The sequence below is a fragment of the Sinocyclocheilus grahami genome, unplaced genomic scaffold, assembly GCF_001515645.1.
Source record: "Sinocyclocheilus grahami isolate Dianchi unplaced genomic scaffold, SAMN03320097.WGS_v1.1 scaffold2.1, whole genome shotgun sequence".
Taxonomy (NCBI): Eukaryota; Metazoa; Chordata; class Actinopteri; order Cypriniformes; family Cyprinidae; genus Sinocyclocheilus; species Sinocyclocheilus grahami.
The window spans coordinates 845,356-872,610 of NW_015505181.1; the positions used below are offsets into that span (position 1 = coordinate 845,356).

Below are 27,255 nucleotides of genomic sequence, written 5' to 3' on the forward strand. Positions count from 1 at the left end.
TGAGAAGACTGGTTTTGCTTTGCCGTAAACAAAACTTGGCTGTCACGAGACTAGCATATTCTCACCGGAGCATACACTACACCTTCATCCTTCGTCATCTGCTGGAACGCCACTCTCTCGTGAACGCAAGTTTGTCAGATAGCGGAAGCTAGAGATTAAGTTTTAAACATGGATATTTTTCTTACAAAAAACGCATCGAAGGTGTTTATTAATCCCCCGGAGCCGCGTGGAGTACTTTTTATGATAAATGGATGATCTTTATTTTGCTTCAAAATCTCGACCACCATTCACTTCCATTATAAATTTTGGAAGAGCCAGGACATTTCTTAATATAACTCTGATTGTATTCCTCTGAAAGAAGAAAGTCATATACACCTTTGATGACTTGAGGGTGAGTAAATCATGGAGTAATTTTCATTTGTAGGTGAACTATCCCTCTAACAAGAATTGAAATAAAAACAAAACAGATAGAAGCAAGGAACTTTAATCACACTTTTCAAGTACAAGGGGATGGTACTTTACAAATACAAAGTCTCAATATAAAATTGGAAAGTGGCTCTGAATCAGACATTTCATACAGAAACACCAATTCCATTGATTATTGATACAATGAGTTGCAGCTAGGCCAGCCAACAAAATACATAGTTATCTGAAGAGAAAACACCTCAAAGGTAACAGGAAAAATACAGAACAACATTTATCACATTTTATGTAAAATACAAAACTGGTCTTGGTAAAACAGTGCTCCTAATTTACATAATGATATTATTTCAAGTCTTGTTAGAAACCCAAGCATTTTTTACACACAACCCTTGGCATTCATTATGGTTTTACTTTGGAAGCTACAATTACTGCATGGTGAAATTATGATGATTTTAGCCAGCTGTACATTATAGACGTAGCTGTGCATGACTGCATTTAACTGAGCTGAACTTGATCAAAGAAAATTATGGAAAATTATTCAAAATACTCATAGAACAGTCAGCAACTTAAACATTTAAATATGGACAAAGCAAAAACTCTACATTTTACACAGATGATGAGATTTGTAGACAGGATACAAATTATTCTTGGCATTGGCGCTTTTGGTGGCAGAACAGTTTCACTACATCACAAACAAAAGGAAGATCAATGGAATATCTCTGCTCTGTAAACAATATACATTGTTAAAATATCTCAATAGGTTGAACATATTGAGGACTTATCTCTCCAATCATAAAAATCTCTTAACACGTGTATTTTATATTAAAGAAGACAACAAAAAAAAACTAGAAGGACATTAAGGCTAAATATATAATAAACGATATCTTCATACTATTATAATGTCAATTAAATTATAATATATATTTACCAATTATACAATATTCATCAACAGATACACCCTTTTACTCTTCTGATGCATCTTAAAGTGTATCATTCAACCTCTTTGGGTAGCTTGTGGATTTACCCAACGTAAGAAAGCAACACTTCAATCCAAACACAAAAAAGCTAAAACTCCGCTAGGCTCAGTAGCACTTGGAAAAGTTTGGACGGCACCCTCTTTCTTCCTGCTCCATCATACATGTCCACACAGACATAAGTTGTGTTACACGTTGTCTAAGGACATATCTTGGATCTCACCATCAGTCCCTGGGAGATACTTGGCTTAAAGACATAAGGAGAGGCCATCTCGTCCTTATGGACTGGAGGGGCGTCTGGGAGATGAGCAAGACCCCTGACTGTCAAAGCTTGCGGTACGAGTCTTCCACTGAAAAAGAGACGGAAAACGGAAAGAAAGAGAGGGAGAGATGGAAATATTGAAATCAAAATATACTTTTCCACTCTGGGAACTTTTAAGGAGAGACATTCACCTCCTTCTCAGACTTCTTGGGCTCTATGAGCGGGTGCCAGTGAGCGATGGGTTTTCGAGGGTAAGCAAGCATCTCATTCCAGTGGTCTCTCCCAAGGCCCTCGGCATGGCTCCCTACACGACAGACTCCAATGATCTCATTGTGTCCCACTCTATACAGCAGGAGAATGAAGAATAGATTGTGAAGAGCATACACAACATAATATTTGTAGAGTGAAAATATCACATCTTGAATAACACTCACAGATCGTAGTCCATAACTGATATATGTAGGCTGACTTGATCCATATTCTCTGGGGGAATGTCAAAGATAATCGCCTCATTATATGCTGGATTCAGCGTGTTCTTTTTTATGGACGTTTTCTTCTTTTTCAAGCGTCTCCCATCACAAATCATTGACACCTTCACGTACGGATCTGCCAACAGAGCAGGGAGGTGTGACACAAGGAGTATCTTTCTCCTTGTCTTTCATGATCTGAATATGTCTGACTAAAGGACTTGAAATTTGCTTGCTGACAATGATAAATGTGAATGTCCAAATAAATAAACAGGAAGATGTAGCAAAGCAGACAGATGAAAGAAAATAAAAGGACACAGACAAATAAAGGACAGCATCATACCTGAATAACCGGTAATATCCATGGCTTTGAGGTTCCTACATTTGATGACAGTAAGTGTGAGTCTCCCTGCAGTTGGTAGGTAGCAGAGAGAGAACATTATCTCTCCCAGATCCACACTCTCCTGCAGAGTCAAATGGAGACACTCAAAATCTAGTAGATCATGTTGGCATTACAAATAAATAGCAATATTTACTAATATAGTTATGTTAGTATTTCAAACGATATGACGGTGAGCCAATAATGACAGAATTTTACACTGTCCTTTTAATTTTAATTCTGTACATTGTCATTCAAAAGTTTGGGGACAACTGCACAACTGTTAAGTAATACATTGGTAATAATAAAAAAAGCAGAGCAGCAAATCATCATATTAGAATGATTCCTGAAGGATCATGTGACACTGAGGACTGGCGTAATGGTTGCTGAAAATTCAACCTTCCAATCACATTACACATAGTATTTTAAAATAGAAATGTATAGAACATGTAGAGATTTGATTATGCCCAGAGTCATCAATAAACCTTTAACTTACATAAAAACCTTCAATAAACTCAGAAGGAGAAAGGTATTTAATGAGTGCATCACATATCCATACCATAGGTCTTTCTCCCACATTTAGCTCATCTTGAGAGCTTGAGAACTACTGAGTTCAGTGATCTTTAGTGTGTACTATAATCAATCATGTGAATTGATATGCCTTATCTCTGCACTGTTAAAGTCAGAGCTAAACAAGTGCACAATTTTGTGAGGCAGTTTGTCAGCAAGGTGGCTGATGTATCAGTGATATCATTGGCATCCGTTTTTCTACTATACAGACATTTATCACTATGCAGGGATTCAATTCTTTTCCAATTGATTATGGAGATTTTACTTTGTTTTACTCAATTTTATATGTTAAACTGTACAGTATGTACATGTATATGATTTGAAGAGGCAATAAATAGCTACAGTAACCTCTGTCAAGTTTAACTAGAAGCAGTGGCTGTCTTGACTCAAATGGTGCCCTTGGTGAGACCAGACAAGCCTCAGAAAGCTGCTTGGAAAAGTTCAATTTCAATGAGAGCATCGGGTGGAACTGAAAGTGTGCTGCACAATTCTGTCAAACTGCTGCGGGTGAGTGATATAGAAGTTGAGTGCACGTCTGAGAGTTTTGCCCTGGAGAACCCTTGGCGACTGCCTATATTGTCTATGCCAGAATCCCCCTACTCTGTAGAAGAAATACAAACCTGGAACTCAAAACACTACACTCACTAACATGTAGTAGAAAGAGGAGCTCACGTCCTGATGCAACAAAATAACCCCTTATCAGGATGTGCACCACATTATTATGATGTATAAGTTGCTTCGAAAAGCAAAATGATAAATAGTCTGGCCTTATTGTGGAATTGCAGGGCACTGAGCGTCTCTGCCTTAACCAGATACCAAAAAATCTGCACAGAAAATAACCCTGAAAATAACCCAGTTGGCAATAAACGCATCAATTCACAATAAAACAAGTTAAATTACTAGTTTGAAAATTAAAGTGAAAGTTAACTGCAAAATGACACTTCTGTCCTGGATACTATGGATAGTTTATAATAAAATAAAGTCCCTGTGTTTTTTGTCCATACAATGAAAGTAAAAGGGCTCTAATTTTGTTTTCGACACAAATGTCTTTCATTTTATGGACATATAGTTGAGACATTATTGAAAATATTTATTAGGTTGAGAGAAGTTTCATATTTTGGGTGAACTATCCCTTTAAGACAGCTGAGATTATTGCAGACTCAGTATTGTCATATAATAAGGCAATAATTCTCACCCTCAATGTTTTTAGAACTTAATATATGTACATTGCACAATTTATCATGTTTGATAATTACAGTTTCAAATTACCATATCACACCCCATAGGACACCATGACTATGGATCATCTAACTATTCACTGTTTGTGTTTTCAGAGAAATACTCAATACAAGTGGATTCCAATATTAGAAAACCAAATCATCAGGGTGACATTAATGTGACATAAGCCACATTAATGTGATGAATCACCAGCGGGGTACGGACTCACTGAGTAGTAAAGACGATAAATTGTCTTACGCTAGTGGCGTACTGGATGTCCTTCCAGATAGATGTCTCCCGGGACAGGTCTGAAACTTCAAAAAGGTTTTCCAGTATCACCTCGCCAATCATGTCGTGCCGTGAGAAGCGGTCAAAGTCAAAGACGCTCAAGTGGAGCTTTCTGGACCCCAGCTCCTCATATGGCACCGGAAACTGAAAGGTCTCATCAAATGTGGGGTTGAGCGTCTTGCAGTGCACGCGAGTTTGGAATTTACGCTTACGGTCTGGGAGAAGGTAGATCTTGACGTAAGGATCGGAGCTGCCGCACAAATCCTTCGCAGGTAGGTCGAACGCCTTGAGAATGGTAATGAGGAGGAGCTCTCCCTCGTAATCGTACTTTAGGGAGAAGTTGATCTTGCCGCATGTTTTGTCAGTGCCATTCTTAGATGACTCCTCAGCATCCATTGTGCTCTGTTTGTAAAGTTCCGGTTGGATGCGGCCAAGAGAGGCAGCGGTGCAGGTGGGATGGTCCTCCACATCTAAAAATTCACTTCCACGGTCCAGACTGGTGGCATGGTACATCTGCCTTGGAAGGTGCTTTTTGAAGGAACTATGCCTGGCAAAACAAAATTTGGCTGCTGAATCATCCTGATCTGATTTACTGGTTCTTTCACAAAAGACACACCAGGTGTTAATCTACATTTGAATTATAACCCATGATTGAATGAAAATTGATGGTGATAATGCTGCAAGGTTCCCACAAAATATGGTTTTACTCTGGACGTAGCATAGTTTTCCACCATCTGACCTTCTATGTAGTCAATAAAACCTAGAGACCTACTTCAGGTCTAATTCTGTCTGACATTTACAAGATTTCCTAAGTAATAACATTATTAGGAATGACTGGAACTAACCTCATGATGGCTTTGTATATACAGTAAACTGTGATGACCTATATGAAGGTCTTCAGACACAAACCTTTTTTCATTCTTCCAGAACACTGACCTGTTAGAGGAGGCCGGCTCGGTTGTTTGCCGTGAGATACGTGTACGTCTCAGCAGATGATCCTTCATGGACAGCTGCACATCTGCGGGGATATCTGGTGATGTATGACTAATCTTCACTGCCGCCTCCAGAAAGTTCCCAGGATCCTTCAGCTTGTCTGTTGCCATGATGTCTCTGAGGGTTGGGTAGTAGTCACCGTGACCTTCTTCTCTGTGTTGGTGTCTCTCTGACTGGGTGGGGGCAAGGGCAGTGGTGCTAGAGGAAAGCACTTTGCTGCGCCAGGGCACCCAGCACAGTTTCCAGGTGGCGACGCTTATAACACCCAGCAGGGCCAAACCACACACCACAAATACAAGCAGCAGGAGACTGAAGGAAACGTCTGGACAGAAGATACAACATGGACAGAAGTGGACGTTGTAAAAAATGCACATAACAAATGGACTTAACTAATGGACTTCTAGATTTTAATCAATGTTTCAGTTACACAATTAAAAAGTGTGCTGAAACAGGTTCAAATGAGTGTACGTTGTTTATAAAGATTTTAAGCTGGAAATGATACTGCTGCAAATCTAACTCAATGAATTAATAAACATGCTGGAAAATGATGCAAAACTTTACTGATAGCTTTTTAAAGACTATAACCTATATCAGGTGGATCAGTGGTTTTCAACCTTTTTGACTCGAACTATAAACTATAACTTTATATTTGACTTGAACATTTTGACTAGAACTTATATATACTCTATAACTTATGTTTTTACATATATAAATAGGAAAATAATAATATAATTTATAAATAGCAAATATTATTAGCAGAAACTAGGTGTCAATAAAGGTAAATTAAACAATTTATTTTGCTATTACAGAAGTTTCAACTATACGTTCTTTAAAAAAAAGTTAACCACAAGTATGGGGGAAAATATTTTTTATTTACTTCTTGATAGAATGTTTTTTAGCATTTAAATTCAGTAAGATTTTTAGATTAGTTAAGTTAAATTAATTATGTTAATAATAATATATTATTTTAAAAGGTTTTAAAGGGGACATCGGATGCAAAATTCACTTTTACATGGTGTTTGCATATAAATGAGCCTTAGAAGCGTGTGGACACACACACACACACACCTTACAATGATAAAAATCCATTCATTTTTTGAATCCCCCCAAAACCCCATTTTGATTTTCTGACTTCATACTGTCCAGTATTAGCAAATTTCCACCCTCAGCCAGTTGTACACGGTCCGCCATTTTCTCTGCGCTCGAGCAGTTGTAGCGTCAACAATGTCTCGTAAGCAATGCAGGTGTTTTGTAGTTGGATGTAAAAGTGAACATAAGAGTTTTCATTTTCTCCAGACATCAGAGCCACTGAGGATGCAGTGGATTAGTTTTGGTTTTGATGGTAATGTGCCACCAAATACACAAAAAACAGAAGAGAGGGGTGGAGTTAACAGTAGCTTATTATCATTTAAAGAGACATGCACCGAAATGGGTCGCTGTGAACAGAGCTGTTTTTGACAAGGTAAATAGGGTGTTGTTTTACCATTGAGGAATTTTAACCAAAGTATTTTGCAGACATTTCATGAAGACCCTAAGAATCATACCAACTTGTGGAAAACGGCCTTCTGGTTGACAACCACTGAGCTAGATAAATCCTGGTGGCAATTCAGAAGAATTTGCAACAAAAATGTAAAATAGATCACATGAAACCAAACGTTTAAATTTTCAAGGTGAATATAAAGATTATTTTATTTTGCATGCAGCATTGGCCTAAAATGATTTGTAACCATTTCATCAACTACATTTGAAACTCTTTCACAATGGCCCTGGGTCAGTGGGCAATCCTTATTGTTGAGCACTGCCACATAAAATCAGCAACAGCAAGCAGCTCTTTAAACATGAGATGAAAAAAGAGCCGCTTATACATCAAAGAGAACGCGTAGGGGCGCTATCAATGGCTAAGCCTCTTGTTGAATCCCTGCAAAACTTGATAACAGCATTCAATGGTTTACTAAAACAGTAAAAATGTTTAAACAAATTATTTGTCTCTTTGCTTTAGCCTGTGGTGAAGGTAATTAAAACAAATGTCCTGATCATGACTGCTGCACACTTCTTGGTCAATCATTACAGAGCACTCACATAAATATTAATCAGCACATGCTGAGAAGACAAACTTCAACATAGTGGTAGAAATGATCATTCAGTGTAATGCACCATCTGGTGAGGCTGTTTGTCTCTTTATAGGGTCAGCAATTGGTTCTTATGCCTCTTAAACCCATTTCTAGTTTGAATATCACAGGGTAATGAATAAATCATCAGACCACAGTAACTTCTCGTCACCATCAGGTAGATAATATTAACACTGAAGTTAACCCATTTTCCAGATGGAATTGCAAATGAGCTAAATGTAATTACAGACTTCTTGATTCAAGAAGAGCAGGTAATTTTGTCATTCCTGCTCAATGACAACAATTATATATCTGAGTGGATGAAAAAAACGCTGATATAATGATTATTACAAATGCGTTGGAGTGCATGCCTCTCAGGGATGGAGCTCTTGGCTGGCAACCAAGAAAACAAACAGGTGCGGCATCGATGTACATTCTCATTTCAATCACACTCAGTTATTCGCTTCTCCAACTGGGGGACTGTGGGAGCACATAAACAACTTGACAAAATAATTAATGTGCCAATAAATGTGGAAAACTGGCCACTTGGGAGGCTTTGTGGGAAAATAATTATAAACGTACACCCCACGCTCTGAGATTCAAACGTAATAATTCATCACTTAATTGCAGATGTGTCATTTCTGATTTCTGTACACTCATAACAGAGCAAATGCACCAGAGACAATCTATTTGCATAGTTGGTTGCTCTTGTATAGTTCTTGTCTTTAATAATAAACATAAACAGCAGGACCAATGTATCAATATCAGTACCACTATTATTATTATTTATAGTTTTGTTTTTAAATCCAATAGTGCTGTCAGCACAAGTTTTGTTAAGATAAACCACACAATTCCTCTAAATGTTATGTAATGCTGTAATTGTTTTTGAGTTATTTAAAATGTCTGCAAAAATCAACACATAATGATTTAATTGCCCAGTTAAAGGAATAGATCACCCAAAAATGTCAATTTGCTAAAAATGTACTCACCCCCAGGCCACCTGTGGATGTGACTGTTTCTTCATCAGAAAAGATTTGGCGCAATTTAGCATCACTTGCTCACTAAGGGATGCTCTGCATTGAATGGGTACCATCAGAATAAGAGTCCAAACAGCTGATAAAAGCATCACAATAATCCACAAGTAATCCACATGACTTCAGTCTATCAAGTAACATCTTGAGAAGCAAAACAAATCCATCATTAAGACATTTTAACTTTAAACAGTCACTTCTGGCCACAATAAATAATAACACTTATTCCTGTGTAAGTCCATCCCTGTTGTCTTCTTGCATTAAAAACAACATATTTGCACATTGCTGTTTTTGCTTGTAAACAGTGCATATTATATTATTATAATCTGTGCATATTTTTGGATTTGTTTATTACAAACATGCAGCTTTTGGCTTCCCAAGACATTAATTAATGGACTGGAATCAACCTTCTATCGGTTGTTTGGACTATGATTTTGATGGCACCCATTCACTGCAGAGTTGGTGAGTATTGAGTAAGTGATGTAATACTAAATTTCTCCAAATTTGTTCCAATGAAACTCCTCTACATCTTGGATGGCTTACTATTCCTTTAACCACCAATTTTTTACTCTTCAGCATTTTGTGTGAAGTATGTATTGTTCATAATTCTAATGCTTTAACCATCACAAAACAATAATGATATAAAGTTCATTGGTGGTCTGACTTGGACCCTCATCAGACCAGATATGCAGATAAGAAATGTATTAGCCTCTCAGACAGCCAGACTCTTTTCTGACGCAAATTAAATTTTAATGGGTGTGATGCAAGGTGACACAACCATTATACACTGTTTACACTTCACCTCACAGAAGCCGGAGTGCATTAACAAGAACCAACTGCAATCCTCCAAAGGCCTCCTAAACTTTGCAGTGATGTGAATGATCCTGTTAACATGCAGAAACAAAAAGACAAACATAACAGTACTACATTCTTCTCAGTATTCTTGTGGCAATTTGAACAAGTGTATGTAGTGTTGAACAAGTGTAGAAAGCATTCATGACTGTAAAAATTGGGTGGATTTCTACGTTTGAAAGGAAACTGATTTACTCATAATATAAATTGCAAGTTGACTTGTCTACACTGAAGAAAGCTGTGCTGAATTTAAATTGTTTAATCACATACATCGATTCCACATGAATAAAGTTTCACAAATATAACTTCACCGAATCCAATTATGGATTGATGTTATTATAGTTACACGATTAAGGAGCTTCAAAATGATTTTATATGGTTCCCTGACAGGATCAAGTTATTAAATTTCATAATTTTTTATTTTTTTCCCCCCACTGAATTATAAGATTGTACTAGCTAATAATTAACAAACTATTGGCTATCAATAGCACATATTGGAACGCAAAATGCTAAGTATTAAATGCTATTTGAGTAAAGTAGCATGAACATGCTCTAAATTATCTAAGCAAAAGCTACACTTAACACCACAATGTGAACCCAGAGTAACTGAAATAATTCTAAATCCCAACAAAACATTAAACTCTCCCCATTAAGTCCCATTCAAAGCATGCTGGCAACTACAATGGTTCACATTGGCCACATAATTTAAGCTAGAAGATTACTTTAGATAAATTTGTTGTGTATATCAAAAATCATACATTGCAAAATCTGTTTCCCTTGTGTGTGTGTGTGTGTGTGTGTGTGTGTGTGTATGTGTATGTATATAAATAGAGTCTAATTTTATCAAGTGTTATTATTTAAACGGCTGAGGCTGAAACAAATCCAGTGAATCATTTCCTGTTACCAATAAATCTAATTAAGGCTTGTTTGGTACCAGTGGCGGACAGCAACCAAAGCCCCAGGGTTTTTTTTTAAACTTCTCTTCAAGTTTCTTCAAATCTAACCTGGTATCCATAGAAACCTGTCCATTAGGCATATCCCACCCCCGATTTTAACTCTGCTACTTGAGAAGTAAGGGTTTTGCGCCATTGTTGATGGTGATGCTGTCACTGCCGCAAACCTGCAAACCAAGGCTATATTTTGCTTTCATCTGTCATGGTTTGTTAGAAATCCCTTATTCAGTTATCCTTCAAACCTTCATGCAATCATAAAAATAGTGCTGAACATGTTTGTCCAATTAGTTTCAGTTACAGTAGCTTTGTGATATAATAGTAGCGGTATTGTCATCAAATACTGTTCTGTTCAGCCATGAGATTAAATAGAAAAATGAAGGACATTACATTTGACGAAGTAAAGTAATAATATATTATAGCAGAACTTAATGCTTTCTTTAAAAAAAATCTGTAATTTTAAAGTGCCCCTATTATTTTTACGGTTCCTAATATTGTTTTGGGAGTCTCCTACAATAGGATTACATGCATGCAAGGTCAAAAAACGCTTTAGTTTTCTCAAAATATGCATTTAATATCACCTAATTTTCCAGAGATTCTCAAACGATTCGTTCGAAGCAGTTCAAAGATTCAGTCTCTCTAAACCCCTCCTTTCCGTGAGCCTGCTCTGCTCTGATTGGTCAGATGGCCTAGTCTGTTGTGATTGGTCTACGGCGTACAGCGTGTGTTGGAAACGATACACCTATTTCAATAGTTCTGTATTTTGATCACTCTATAGAAAATATAAACATCTATTATTTATCATTCAGTTTCAGTTGTACAGAGTCGATTCTTTATTTTGGGAGACAATAACTTTATTTATCGTGCACTTTCAACTTTACAACTTTGCAGATCGTTTACATTCACATACAGCTACATTACACACTGCATGAAAGGCAATAATGGAAATGACATAATAGGGGCACTTTATATAATAATTGCATCCAAGAAACTATTACAGTTCTTTTTCCAGAACAATAAACCCATTCAAATATTTAACTTATTGATTTTCCATATAAAGTAAATCAAATGAAATGAGAAAATAGATTTATATAGGCCTAACACTTCCTTTCAACCTCTAAATCTATGTAAGCTCCATCAAATACTACTGAGCCCTATCAAAGCTCTGGAGGGGAGAGGGTGAAATCCAGTTAAATGTGCTCCTGCTATTAGCTTGGAGCCATTCACAAGTCCCTGTGGTATACGGTTGTGACAGCTGTGGTCAGGACCAGCAAAGAGAACATAAGGCTATAGGCAGCCCACTTTAATGAACAGAACGGCATGCTTGTCATCAGCACTCAAAACACAGGCCTGATGCAGATACAAAGCACTTTAATAAAGCATCTCAAAAGTGTTTCATTAAAATCGCACTATTTATAGTTGTTGCGATGATTTGCTCTTTTTAATCATATATTTCATTCACTGCAGGACCAAGTATTCCCTGCATGAACAAACTGCAGGGTAAATTGATGCCAGTAATAAGATCTTATATCCTGCAGACAAGCTGGTAGTCTTTATACAGCTTGAAATATCACTGAATGCTTGCATAAAATGTGAGGTAAGGTTTAAAAAAGTGAAAACTCCTAAATCAGAGTGAATTAAATAAAAATAACTGCTGTTAATATTTCCCTCAGCTCTTGCCACCGTGGCCATGTTGGCAACATGGGAAATTCCCCTTCTTTCATGCTCTGCTCTAGCAGCAATTTGCAGACAAGCAATTACTCTGATTGCCGAGCTGTAATGGCCATAGATTAATATATGATTGCCTCTCTCTATTGTAATTCCAGTGCCCCTAGTGCATAAAACTCATTTAATTTGTACAGTTATTGGTATAGTGTTCCACATCGGTGCGATTCATGCAATCAATGATTATGTTATAGCAACAAAACAGCTATGGATACTTTTCCATTAAATTAAATTCATCTATAAGAAAAAATTATGATCATAATTACATAATCTTAATTATATTAATCTTGATTTGGAGGTACGATTGCTAAATCTACGACTTCATTCTTCTGTATTATTGAAAGTGTCATTTACAGTTGATTCCAGACATAACTTTTTGACATTTAGTATAACAGCTATGGAATGTTTTACTGTTCAGCAGGACCATGTTCTGTATTTCAGACCAGACTAAGTGAACAGCGGGGAGAGTTGTGTGATTATGCCTGAAGCGAGGAGTGGTTTTTTTGAAAGTCGAAGTGCATGTGTTTTCTTTCGCTGCAGGATCGCTTGAAGCAGGGTTTCTCTTGCTCCAAGATTGCTCAGAGCGGGGTTTCTCCCAGAGCGGAGTGATATATGACAAAATACAGTAATAACGACAAAATACTGTTCAGAATGCTGCAAAATAGAAAGTAAGAGAAGTTATGAAAAATCAAATGTTAAAAAATGTAATGTGCACAGATTAATTGATCACAATAAGATCTGTAACACGCATTTAGAAAATACATAAGGTGAATTTCTATCTCTATTCTATCTCTGTATCTTCAATTTGAATTTCTATTACTTTGATGAGCTGGGGGGGGGTGTTGATTTAATAAACTCAATTTATTTTGCATTGATTTAAAAAAATAAAGTAAATATGAATCTGAATGCAACTAGATTAACAATTTGTGAGGAAAACAGTAACGAGAGCTATTGATCTTCAATTAAACTTTAAATATAGGCTCTAACTATTTAGCAAACTCACTAACAGGGCTGGATTTAAAAAAAATACTCCTAGTAATTAGGCGAAGCAGAAAACTCTCACTGCAGCTTTAACAAGTTATTAGCATGTTCCTCGCCTTCATTGCACCCCACAGGCTGATGTGTGTTCGGCACAGAACAGAGAAGAAGGAAGTGCGAACAGAGAATGCTTATAAATACAGCTCATTGCATGCAAAACTCAAAAGCATTGTTTTCACCCCAAAGGCCACATGCTTCGGATACAATTCAGGATGGTGTCTTTTCCAGATAAGCAAAAGAAATCACATCATGTGCCACTTTAGAAGTGCCATCCCCATCCTTTAGGTTGAAACTGGGCTAGATTAGCATTTGTTGTGCACGCAAAAGGGGAGTGTGAGCCAGAGATAAGGCGAGAGAAGAGCTAGCTTACTGGTCTTGATGGACACGGCCAGTCATTCACATAATAGGTTGATGTGAGTGGACAATGCCTGTATTTGGCTACACAAATACCCTTAAATCCTTCTGTCAGCCAATTCTGAAGGGCAACAACAAGGGTCCCATGAAAGGTGAATTGAGGCATTAACGGACGACAATATGGGGTGACACGGTAGTAGCCATAGCTTCAGTTGGCTACGGCTTTAAGCCTAAAGGTAAAAACTGTCTCTCAGTGGTTCCATCAAATGCAGAGTACTTTGTACAAGAGAAAGAGAAATGAACAGGAGATGCTAGCAGCTTTCAACAAAAATGCACACAGGTTTTAACAAAACATATTGAGGTTGGCTATATAGTTTAACCAAGTCATTAGTGCTGTACTGATGACACAGCGCCAATGGTACTATAAAAATACAACCCTGTCAGCAAAAAGTCAACCAATATTAAGCATCCATTATGGGTAAAGCTGATAATAAAACCCTGCTACATAGTTTGATGACAGAAAAATGATTTGAAATACAGCTGCCTTATAATAAGTGGTTTAACATACTTTTCGCCAAGTTTACTAGCGCTAACATCAAAAGATGTCTCATGAAATCATAATTACATCTCATGTAGGTCACAACAAATAAAATATTAGCATCATTACTAACAATTTCATCAAGCAATCATTGTAGCCCCTGTATCTCTAGATAGTGCATTGAACGCAACCCCTGCTGAGCTGCATCTTTCATTCTGAGACGTTCTGCTCTAAACACATTTTGGATAGTTTTCCCCATTCCCACTTGTACTATAACAAGCCATTCTATCTTGGACGGCTAATGCACTGGCAGCACCATCATTATCACCTAAAGGTTGGGACAGTGAGTCAGTCTAATACTAAGGAATGATAAGCAATGCACCACAGCCTGTTGTAGCTAGATCTTTCATTTGCCTACATTGCAGCTTTGGGAGATGCAGCTGACAACAATGCTTTAACACTATCACCTCCAGTGTGATCAACTGCCAATGCAGGAAGAGTCTCCAGATGACCTGCTGAGAGGAACCGTGATGGACAGAACTGCCACTGCACCAGGAAGCAGGTCCTTGCACTTGCACATAAACATACACATAAACGCACAAAACAAAAGCATGCTGCATGGATGATAATGTATGTGCAGTGTTTACACACTACGTTCATCCTTCCTTCTTTCAGCACCCCATTCACTGGATCCGCACACAGGCTCTGTGCTTGAATGAACATACAACTGGTATAAAACGTAAGCTGCTACCGTAAGCAGCCCCAGGGCATCACAAACACCTTCTTTTCACTGCCATATGTTTAATATGCTCAAAGCTAATGCACCGACACACTTTTGTGAGATCAATACAACACTGTATAAAAGACATCAACCTTTGTACTTAGGTCATAAAGACTTTCCCTGCCTGGGTCGAAGCAGCCACAGATGGTGCCTATTAAGAGGTACTAAAAACTAGATTAGAAGAAAACGACATAAAAAAAAGTCTCCCACCCCCTATCAAAGTTTTGTTTTAAGCAGATTGATTTCATAATTACTCTATTATGAAACAGGGCAGCCTAATCGTCTCAGTAGTCGAGGGAGCTTCAAGAGGTGTTAACGCAAATCAACTGAACACCTGCATGAAAATCCTATCAGTGCTGCAGGAACGTTGAACTCTCAAATTAAACAACATATACAAAGAACAAAATGATAATATAAAAAAAGCACACAAATAGTCGTCAAGTAAAAAAATAAATAATGCGTCTTTTGTAGGTAATGCGGTTCTGTCAAAGCACGTAAAGCACTGATACAGAAAAAAAACCTCTCAACTTTATTGTTAACTCAAACATATACATGAATTCTTACCGCTAAGCGTTTTTTCCGTGTCTCTCACTTCTGGTATTCCCACTTAAACTCGCTTTCTTGCAGTTTTTGAGACCTCCCCTGCTTCAAAACAGCTCTTGTCTTTCCGCAAGCTCGCCTCAGAATGAGCTCTCCACAGCAGCGCTCACCGGACCGCGTTTCTATGGCACCGCGAGGAAGCCAGCCATTGCTCAGCGCGAGAGATCACAACTGCTTCAAACAAATAACGCCGCTTCTTACGCAACAAAAATCACTTTTGTTTATTTAAAGTAAAAATAAGAACGTTATACCTTCCTATAGAAATTAAATTGGATTGAACGTATACTTGTATTAAATTCACTGTAAGCGACTACAAAACAGCTTTTTTAAATTTTAAAAATGCATCACCATAAATTATGTAATTAAATTTATCTGTGCAATTAGTAAAAAGAGTGCATCACCATATCATTGATGGTGAAAATCTGTATTACATTCAACAAGATATATTTATCTACCTTTACAATAAAATACAGGCTAGTGGAGATTGTTTTTAGATACTTACATTTCTACTTATTTCAGTTATGTACATTAGGCTATAGGGCACATTTTACAGTATGTTCTTTTATTACTGTTTATAACATTATTTTTATTAGATCTATTATTAAATCAGATTACATGTTCAAGTTGGTATATCCTTATCAATTAACATTACCAGTTAATGATATATGGTTATAATTTGTAAAATACACAGGCACCAAAATTCCATGCAGTAATACTTGTAATGTTGTCACTGAATTTTGTTTCATAGTGGCTTCCAGGTGTCAGTTTATTTTATTTTTAAGTTTAAAAGGATTTTTTGTACGAATAGTTGATATTATTATATATTTCAATTATGTACTAAATTGCTATTATTTAAAAAAGTTAACTCATGAGAAAGTGCATTGCTATAATTTTTAGATTTATAATTAAGAATGGGTGACATAAAAAGCATGCATGCATGTTGATTAAAAGCCTCATGAATTTCAAAAAACACTGACAAGAAAGGCTTAGTTGTTATTTTCGATTAAAACAATTAAAAGGCAGGAAGGGTAATTATCAAAGACTTAAAAGGTTCCGCTTTGAAATGCAATGAATCATGCAGGATATTGTATTGACAAGCTCCAAAATGACAAAAAAGTATTATAACAGTGATTCACACAACTTATGACGGTTGTGCATGAAGACCATGAACTTGAATGGATTATTTTTAATGAATAATCCCCTTTTTCCCTGCATTTTGGAGCTTGACAACCCTAGTCCCAATTCAATTTCATTATATGGAAAATAGCTGCCAAGATATTCATTACAAAAATTATGTTTTTTGTTCCATAGAAGAAAGTCAGCCCTACAGGTTTGGAACAGCGTGAGGGTGAGTAAATGATGACAAAATGTTCATTTTGGGTGAAATTTTTCTTTAATTTTAATCATAGATCCATGCAGGATCCAGATCTGACTGTGTTGTATGCTCAGTAATGCATGCATGGCTGCATGAAAAAGTTCCTTCATTGTACATGTACTATGTGTCTTGTTCTTACATTTATGTGGTTTGCTGCTACTTCTCCAGCTGCGATGTCACCGTTCCCCCTAGTCGAATTCTAGACAGATTAACATCAGTGATCTTGTAGCTGCATTGAGAGGGGGATGTGCTCTTGGATGTAGAGAGAAGGGTGGGTGAGCAGAGCCCTGGACATTCATCTCTGCTTTTCTCAAAGTCAGCTAAGCAACACAGAATACTCCATCCACACAAACCCTATGTGTCTTGTTCTTACATTTATGTGGTTTGCTGCTACTTCTCCAGCTGCGATGTCACCGTTCCCCCTAGTCGAATTCTAGACAGATTAACATCAGTGATCTTGTAGCTGCATTGAGAGGGGGATGTGCTCTTGGATGTAGAGAGAAGGACATTCATCTCTGCTTTTCTCAAAGTCAGCTAAGCAACACAGAATACTCCATCCACACACTTTACAAAAACATACTGAAACCTCTCATAAGAACTTCAAGAGATAATCTGATATATACACTTTTGAGTGGCTCACAGATATTTGCAATTTCATAAATATTATCTAACAATTTCCACCAGTCTTCCAATGGTGCAATTTTCCATTTCTGCTTCATGGTGCATATTTCAGTGTATTTTAAGCATGATACAGCACATCTTTTATTAAACACACAATTTGCTTAGTGGTAATTGTGGCCTTGTTATCTTTTGTATCAAACCACGAATCAACATATGGGCTTTTAGAAAAGGATGCTAATGACGGCAGCACGAAGCCTGAGGTTTGAATGAGGAGCCTCTGGAGGGTTCAGCCAAAATCGCCAGGTCTGTTATAATTTCCATCTCCTGCCTACAATGAGATATTGTACAACAAGGCTTATTCTAATGTAAATCATGTGGTAATTATGTGCACTCTCAATCACATGGGCTAGGTTTTTCATAGTGCAGACTGATTTTACAAACTAACAGAATGAAGCATGTGGCTTTAATTAATAATTTATTCTTTGGACATGAGGATGTACTGCAAGGCAGTTGTCAGCTGTAGAGCTAGAATGGTAATATGCAGGGATAGTAACCCATTAAAGAGAAAATTCACTCAGAAACATACCCAGCTGATTTTTTCCAGTGGAAGCTTGTTTCCGCCAAAAAAATAAAGAAGGTATTTGCAACTTTTTGAATTTTATTTTTTACAATTCTGCAACTTCTCTCTCACAATTCTAACTTTTATTCTTGCAGTTCTGAGTTTATATCTCACAGTTTGTTTGTTTTTTCTTTCTCACAATTAGGAAATTTTTTCCTCAGAATTCTGTCAGAAGTGTGAGATAAAAAGTCATAATTACTTTTTTTTTTTTGGGTGGGGGGAGTGGTTAAATCTGGAAATCACTTAACTCTTAAAAAAGGTGGAGATGGGGAACATTTCTTGATCATTCTTGTGTATGGGTCATTAATTATACTAATGGTGTATAAAGATATATTATTGCATGTTACTTGAGTATCTCTTTTCCCTTGTTCTGTCCTGATAACTCAGCCATGTTTGAAATCAATATTCACAAGCTTTGGACAATGATGCTGCCAGGAATTATGAATTTGCCTTTTGTCCTGTTTTGCAATACCAAGTCAATGTGTATGAATCTACAAACAATACTACATGTTGACACACATGAAAAGAAAATAAATGCTTATAACTCAAATTTGCCTTCTTTATTTCTACAAAAATCTTGCCCTCTACATGCATGCAGAGAGTGTGACCTCTGTGAAAAGCAGTTCATGTGGAACTGCTGAATAAAAAATGGAAAAGTGGTGGATAAGCAGGTGAGCAAAAGGTCTGGAAGAAACTTAATTAAAACAGCTTGAGATAAACTCATGGCCTATGGATAATAAAGAATAAATGAGAAAATTAGGTAAAATGGTCATCACTGTCATTGCTTAAAACTTTTTTTTTCTTGTTAACGTAAGCATTTATGTAATTCCAATATGTACATTAGAAGCAGCCTTAATTTGTGGTTCTTTTCATTGTCATTATTTTTTATTATTAAAAAACAGCACAATCGAAACTCCCAACAAAACACAAACTCACATTCAGATTCACTATAATATGAAGTATATTTTACGGTTATACTGTATATACAGACTAATTATTAACACATGTAAGAACAATTAATTTCACAACCCAAACCTGTAGGAAAATTCTCAGTTTCTCTGAATTTACAATTTATAGTTGTGCGTTTGAGTAAAAACCCTGATTTTCAATCACAACAAGTTAAAAAATAATTTTCAAGTGGTCTCTTAATTTTTTCCATAGCTGTATGTATGAAATACCTACTAAAGTCACCAAACTGTGCAGTTTAAAACCAGAGCACACTGCTTGAGACAGTGTATCCCACAATGCAATACACTCAACTTACTCCATTACCAGGATAAATGAAGACTTCTAAAATTGGATTAAAAATGCAAAATAACCATATTTACTTCCAAGATGATAGCTCGCTGCACTCGCTGAATTCAGTGTCATTTCACACATAATATTTATCTTTGAATACTTTGCAAAGATGAACATTTTATGTTTGCATCTTTAGTGGCAATCATCATGAAGTGTGACAACAAAGGAAGTCTATTTCACACTTTTAAAAGCTCTTAAACAAGAACCAGAAAAAAAAAATAGTTAGGGAAAAAAATAACCAGAATATGCAGATATATGAATTCAATTTTTGATTGTCTGTCAGTGTATATAGAAATATGCCCTTTACAGTATTCAAAAGGAGCGTCATTCACATTTAGCAACAGGGGTTAATAGGAAATGAAATTAAGTGCAAATGGTACAGTACGGGATATCTCATGTGATACATAATTATTTGTTTTTTATACTACCTTGTGTGACCAATTCAAACCTATTGAATTGCAAGTTAAACGCTAGTTACAGTTACTTTGAAGTCTGAGCGTTTGGCTAAGATTGCACTGATGAAATTATATAGAATGATGTGTGAGTCAGAGCCTACACTGATCTAATGAATTATCATAAATGTATGGCAGCAGATGAGTTTATGAACCCATCAGCTTGCCTTGGAACCACTGTAAGACTGATTGTACCTCTGACCTTTCATGAATATTGGTCTCTATGGCACTTTGTATTTGCCGCTGTGTAATCAGCTCTATGAGCTGAAAAATGGTATGTTCTATTATCAGGTGGTGAAAATAGTTTACTCCTCTCCATTGCCGAGAATAAAAAAAAAGCACTCTAGCTCCTGGGTGTTTGTACATTTAACATGCTTATTTATTTTTCACTCTATTCTAGGTCCAATTGTAGAGCTCATTGACCAAGCAAATGCTACATTACATTAATTCATTCTAAAGAGGCTTTTAAATAAATTCAGAAAATTGCTCATAGTACCAAACACATCCTGCAGTCTATATGAGTAATTTAAAGACACACTTTTTTTACTGAACAACTTGGACTTGTACCTTCAGTTACTGATGCCGATGTATTAATAATCTGCTATTTATTTTACAAGTGAAAGTATCCCAAAATAAGGGTATAAGGATATAAAGTGAGCAGAAATTAGATGAGATGCCATAATCTGCTATTTGCATACTGTTCAAAGGTTTGTGGTCAGTAAGATTTGTTTTAAAAGAAATGAATACTTTTATTCAGCAACGATGCATTCAATTGTGAAAAAAGTGACAGTAAAGACATTTGTAAGATTACCTTTTGAAATACATTAAAATAGAAAACAGTTAAATTGAAATAATATTTCAAAGTATTATATACACACACTGTTTAATCTTTATATGAATGCACCTTTAAGTTAAAAAGGGCACACATTCTGTTTAGTCACGTGACCAGATTCTCCAGATAAATATCATGAGAATATTACACATCTGCAATTGAATATATCTGTGATGGATATCTTATTTTCATCATCAAATTTGATATAATTCAATACTATAAATCACTCATTTTCAGTAAAAGCACATAGCACACACATCATGCAATACCCATTGGCCCAACACTGCACTAACTATTGAAAATACTGTTGGATTTCTTTTCAGAATCCACCTCTACTCGCAGGGCTTGTCAACAGCCGCATGCGTGGCTTGTTAACCTCGGCCCATGCCACTGAATAGAGAACAAATTGAACCCAATCAGGGATGAAATGTCACAGTCACCCATAACAGGCAGACCATGGAAATTAGATTTTAGAAATGAGTCCATTTGGATGTTGCTCTCTGCCTAAACCCCCTGAATTCCCTCCATGTCCCGCTACAGGGCAGCATGTGATTCAATTTTCCTTTGTTATAGTCAGGCTCCTTTTTAGTAGCTTTTGTTTTTTTTTGCTCGCCCTCATCTTTTGAGATGGTCACGACTTAAATGTCTTGATTCCTAGAAGTGATGCACATGGAGATGGACATCAGAGTCCTTTGCAATGTCTAAACACATTTGGCACAAAAGGCCTCCAGTATCTTATTATCAATGGCCTCATCCTAGAGTTTTATGAAGTGTATAAGAAAGCAAGGGTGGATTTAAGTAATGTAGCATTTTAGGGATAGTATTCCCCAAAATTTAAATTCTGTCATCTTTTACTTAATCTTAATCCATAGTTCCATCAACACAAGTTTGCGATGCTGTTTACGAATGTTCATTGGATTCAGGAAACAATAAAATGACAACGGAACAACGGAACCTGCGACTAGTTGGCTAATGATGCTTTTGGGAAATGCACTTCTGATTGATTTGTCAATTGACTCCATCATTTGATTTGATTCCATCGCAGTTACCAGTTTGGAGTAGAAGATTATCAGAGAAAAATGACTTAATTTCCTATCTTTTTACACAAAGCTGTTTGAAATATAGCACAAGTATTCTTAAGTAGTCTATATGACACTTTTGCATTTTGTAGAAACTTATAATCCATTTAAGGTGAATAAATGATGACAGAATTTTCATTTTTGAAAGGTTTATAGTTAAAGGAGCATTTTTTTTCTCTGACACATACAGTTTGATGCTAGTGTGATATTGTGAAGTTGAGAGACAAGGATGAAATGCTAAATTGCTTGTCACATTTATTTCACTAGACATTGGGTGTCTGCAAGTATAAATTCACATAATTCATACTTAGGTTGATGGCACTGCCAAACTCCCAGCAGATTTTGCTATTATAAGTATAAGCGTAGTGCAAGTGAGAATGCTTAAGTCCTACAAAGAAAAATGACAAAGGATGTAATTTTGGCTGTGCCTAGGCTACACCTGTTCAGTAATAAACAAAGTCTATAAAGGTATGGTCACAAATTAGCTTGGCACACTGCACTAGCTAAATTATTTAATCAGACCTCACAGGACTTCACTAGCACAGAGGAATTCCCCATTGGGTTACTGAGAATTAACTCCCCCAGTAGTTATTTTACACACACAGCCACACAAAACTCTCTATCTATCTTGTTCCTTCTTCAGCAGGGAGGAGAACACATAGACAGAGTGTGTATGCTATTTTCCCTGCTGGTCTAATGTCTACTCGCTGTTTTATTTATTCATGGCCACATAATGCAGTAGCTGCAGTAGTAGGTCTAGAATAGAATGAGTGGCTGGCTCGCTGCAGTGAGCTAAACTACTCTACGGTGGCTAATAGTAACGTTCTGCTCAATGTGCTATAGAAACAGGAGGAGAGGTGCCACTTTGTAATGCGACCAGCATTCTGCATGGTTTCTCTTCATCTTTTTCAACACTAGTGGAAAGAAATGAGGTCCCCAATCCACATGCCCTCTATTGCTCAAGTATTATACCCAGTCATATCCCTCTTGTCATGTTTGAAAGGAAATGTAATTGATTTAACCTTGAGGGCTTCTATACAATAGAAATGGAGTGAGAAAGATGGTCATCCCTAACACAATTCAATTCAATTCAATTCAAGTTTATTTGTATAGCGCTTTTCACGATACAAATCGTTGCACAGCAACTTTACAGCAAATTAAGTTTCTACAATATTTAGTGGTAGCTTATAAGTGGTGACTGTCAGTTAATGTACATATGGCAGAAATGTACGGAAAAATCAATTAAAGATGTAATCAAACAGACGATGAACACTATTAACAGCAATTCTTATATGATGCAAAGCAAAATGTGGTAGTTCTGTATGTTGTTTCGGGGTTGGCTTCATCTGAGGTCCTCTGAGGGGTTGGCATCATCTCTTCTCAGGTGTTCTGGATCCAGACTGAAGCTTGTGTAAATCCTAGACATCCCGTGGTAAAAACAGAGAGACAAGTAGAGACATAATTATCGTAGCTGCTGTTCAAGCTAAATTGATTTGTTTAACCCAAACTAAAGAATAATAATGTGCATTTGATCAGATATAACTGCACTACAAGATTATGAGATGCATTATTTGAATGCTTGGCCAAAGAGATGTGTCTTTAATCTAGATTTAAACAGAGAGAGTGTGTCTGAACCCCAAACGTTATCAGGAAGGCTATTCCAGAGTTTGGGAGCCAAATGCGAAAAAGCTCTACCTCCTTTAGTGGACTTTGCTATCCTAGGTACTACCAAAGAGTTTTGCGACCTTAGGGAGCGTGATAGATTGTTGCGTGGTAGAAGACTAGTTAGGTACGCAGGAGCTAACCCTAAGAAAATGATTTGTCATCCAATCTTTTAAATTTTTTAACACACTCTGTCAACTTAGATAATTTAGAAGTTTCATCTGGTCTTGTTGAGATATATATTTGAGTATCATCAGCATAACAGTGGAAACTAATCCCGTATTTTCTAATAATGTTACCAAGGGGCAACATGTCAACATCAACATGATGGCAACATAAGCCATCATTGTGTGCTTGAGTGGCATTATATTGACTTTGACCGTTTTAAATTCACCTTCCTCAGCACTCCTTTTATACAAGCTGGTCAATAAACTTGTAATGCTTGTTTACAATGAGAATGAATGATGGAATGAGTGTTTACACTTATAGCATTGGTTCTGATCAGGCATGGGCGTAACTATTAAAACACTATTACGATCTTTTTAACATGTTTTTAATTTTGATAAACAGAGTATTTGTTAATATACAAGTCATGAAATATAAACAACAATATTGTTCTTGATTTTCTAGGTCAGTGGATAAATGCATAGAATAGCAGGAAAATTTCAAGCATGACCTGTTAGTCTAGTGATAGCATTATTACTTTTTGTTTTGATGAGTTCAATAAAAAAATAAAGGCAGCAAATGCAATCATTTCTCTTTCAAATTTTAGACTTTCATCAGTCATTGAAAAAGAAAATGAAGGCCCCACCACTGTGGTGCTAAAAGGCTACTTACTTGCTTAGAAGACATGTTTTTTGGATAGTTTAGGACTCTCTTTTTACTCTGATCTTGGTATAGATAATCAGATCACTTAAGATCAGTGCCGAAGCACAACTACTTAAAAATGTTTCTCCGCAGATAATTGACTCTTTGCAAAGACCCGCCCTGCCTTAGTTACTGTTGCTACGTCCGACAAGCCATGCATCACTCCACACATCATGTTCTCATGCAGTGAAAATTACATTGTGGAGCAAAGAGGACACTGTCAAAATGCCGACAGAGCAGGTTACTTTTGGTATGAAACAAAGTGTCAGCTTTCAATTTATGTCATTTTTTAAGAAATTCAAATAATAAATACCATGGCTCTTTAATGTGTTGTGACAGATTGCTGTAGCGCCTCAGTTCAAGCTGCACGTGAACCGATCATCTCTTCCTCTATACTAGCTATAGCACAAAATAAAGATGAATAAACCTCAGAAGGTGTCTTGTTTCAACCGCGGAAAGATGTCAATACACACCATTTTCAAGTACAAGTCAACCGACGTTAATTTACTCTCCTGTCTGGTTGGTTTCTCAGACAAAATGGCAGATTCGGCATTTTGATTGGTCAGATCGCCTGTCAATCAAACTCCCAGCGAAGGATCAAATTGCAAATTTATGTTTGAACCTCAGAGCCTAGAATTACGTAGTGTACGTTTAAATGATAATACAAAATGAACAAATAATAATGATGTAAAATGTAATCTAAACTAATGTAACTACGGCAGTTCTCACAATCTGTTAGCTGTCTGTGTTTGATTCACTAAAGAGAGCCGACTCATTTGAGACATTCATTTGCGAATCGGACTACTCTGGCTGCACTCCTTTTGGTTCACAAATAAAAAACACCCAATAAGATTCATTCGTTCTGGAATTGAACAACACTAGTGGTGCTGTATTCTTTTGATCAAGGTTGCCAAACTCAATTCCTGGAGGGTCGAAGCCCTGCAGAGTTTTGTTCCAACCCTGCTCCAACACACATACCATGTAGTTTTCAAATAGGCCTGAATGACTTGATTAGTCGGATCAGGTGTGTTTAATTAGGGTTGAATCTAAACTCTGCAGGGCTCCAGCCCTCCAGGAATTGAGTTTGACACCCCTGCTTTTGATTAACTGAAAACATCCGCTTTACAAGATTCATTGGTTAGGATATCGGAGTACCTGCTGTGGAGTACCTGATTAATTTGTTCCAGAAATGAATTACTGCTGTATCTATTTATTAAAGTTGTTTATTTATTTAGAATCACTAAAAAGAACTGCTGGCTCAAACGAGTGAATCATTCGGGGGCTACATGGCGGCGTTGTAGATTCACTCACTAGTGGTGTTGCTGTGGCATCAGTGAAAGAATGTACGCGGGAGAGTGAAATGTTGTAAACTTTTATACAAGACATAATTGATTGTGGCAAAAATCCATGACGCCTGTGCACACAGGTAAGACATTGCTTTGAAGCTGCATTACAAAGATGGCATACAGTGTTTTTATAAGAGCATCAAGTGTCATGCAGGCTTGAAAGCATCCAGCCCCTGTAAACATTCTTTGAGACAAAGTGAAATATAGAAAGGTTCTTTGAACTGTGGAATGCAAACCCTGAATTATTAAACAAACAGCTTTTTTGTTACATTTAGATCTGACATCTTTGAAATATTCATTTATGAGAAATTGAGGCATGACTTCAACACAAGCATCCCATGAATTCCTAATAAAAAGTGATGCTTTACAGTGCAGCTGCAGTAACACAGGCTCTTCCACTTGAGATCTATTCAAGAGGGATGTTAGACAATTGCTTCAGACAATTAGCAACAAACTGCAGAGTGTTGATCAGTGCCGCCCTCTGTTACGTTCTCAGTGCTGCTGTATCGTGTTGGGTTTTGGCATTGCATGAGTGCTGCACCACCTGGCTCTCCTGATGCATGACCTTTGCTTTTTGGCAGGCTGGGTGCAGCTCTCGCCATGGGGTTGCGGAGGACAGCGGCAGTCCTCCATTCATCTAGTATTACTGCCTGTGGACTGCGAGTTCCAGAACCTCCCTCCACTTCTAGTCAAGTCAGCAGGCATCTCCCCTTCACACACTCAGCGCTTCCTTCCTAATTAGAGCTCAATCATTATGACTTTATGACATTATGAGCTGTGTTTTTTTTAAACTGCAGCATTACTCATGGAAAAAGTAGTACAGAGAATCGATTTTTCTATTCTTAAATTGGACATCAAGTTGCGACCCAAATCAATACAAAGTCTAATAGGTATTTAATGGAGGTTATTTTCTGTTTTCTTGTGTAGTTTTCTTTATGGTTGTCCATGGTTTTCAACATTTCCGTGTTGGAATCTGACTAATTTGGCTAGCTTTTCGGTGTCAAAATATGATCTGATTGGATACATGGTTTTGACATCAGCAACAAGTAATATGGGAAGCATTTTCTCTTGTTTAAGAGAGCTTATTTTAGTATGTTAACTATTCACAGTTATATGGCTTATAACTTATAAGTTATATTTATATAAATATAATTATTAAATAACAAAATGCAAGTTAATAAATATTGAAATATTAATAATTAAAAGGTTAATTATTTAAAGGTTAATAATTTTTATTATAGAGAAGTAGTTGAGCATTTTTAAAGAGCTGGCATTAGCATTTTTCTGTGGTGTCAGTGATTCATGTTTATTTGTGGATAACACACAGTGGAATTCACTATACCTGTGGTTGGGGACATGATGCAGGTCAGGGCCTGCAGTGGTTTATATGATTTCTCCCATGACAGAAACACAGAGTGACAATTAGATTCTGTGTCTTCCTCCATGGCAGTTCGCCAGATCGGGAATTCATTATAATTTGTATTGCTTTAGACATTCCTATCACCTGCCAACTCAGAGATATCACAGCTCCTTCGATCTTCAATGTCAATTT

The 27,255-nt window shown here is 36.8% G+C and overlaps 1 protein-coding gene across 2 annotated transcripts; it reads right to left on the reverse strand.

Moving 5' to 3' along the window:
* Positions 1 to 483: 483 nt before the first annotated feature.
* Positions 484 to 5,891, reverse strand: LOC107601281 (synaptotagmin-6-like). 2 transcript variants are annotated; one of them, XR_001610908.1, is made up of 7 exons: positions 5,518 to 5,747; positions 4,552 to 5,128; positions 2,470 to 2,590; positions 2,094 to 2,265; positions 1,851 to 2,001; positions 1,621 to 1,747; positions 484 to 1,105 (listed from the first exon to the last, which is right to left on the reverse strand). XR_001610908.1 is itself a non-coding variant. In XM_016293489.1 (6 exons), exons 1-6 carry the CDS (start codon positions 5,682 to 5,684, stop codon positions 1,676 to 1,678), a joined length of 1,260 nt encoding a protein of 419 aa, XP_016148975.1. In that variant the 5' UTR covers positions 5,685 to 5,891; the 3' UTR covers positions 484 to 1,675. The 2 variants fall into 2 exon arrangements, 1 of the variants encoding a protein (XP_016148975.1); XM_016293489.1 differs by having other exon boundaries at positions 484 to 1,747; positions 5,518 to 5,891.
* Positions 5,892 to 27,255: the final 21,364 nt, after the last annotated feature.

Coding starts and splice junctions, on each gene's coding strand:
- LOC107601281 (XM_016293489.1), bottom strand. CDS start 5,684: ATGGCAACAGACAAGCTGAAGGATCCTGGGAACTTTCTGGAGGCGGCA. Junction 2,266..2,469: donor GGATATTACCGGTTATTCAG/GTATGATGCTGT, acceptor CTCTGTTGGCAG/ATCCGTACGTGAAGGTGTCA. Junction 1,748..1,850: donor CCAAGAAGTCTGAGAAGGAG/GTGAATGTCTCT, acceptor TCTCTTTTTCAG/TGGAAGACTCGTACCGCAAG.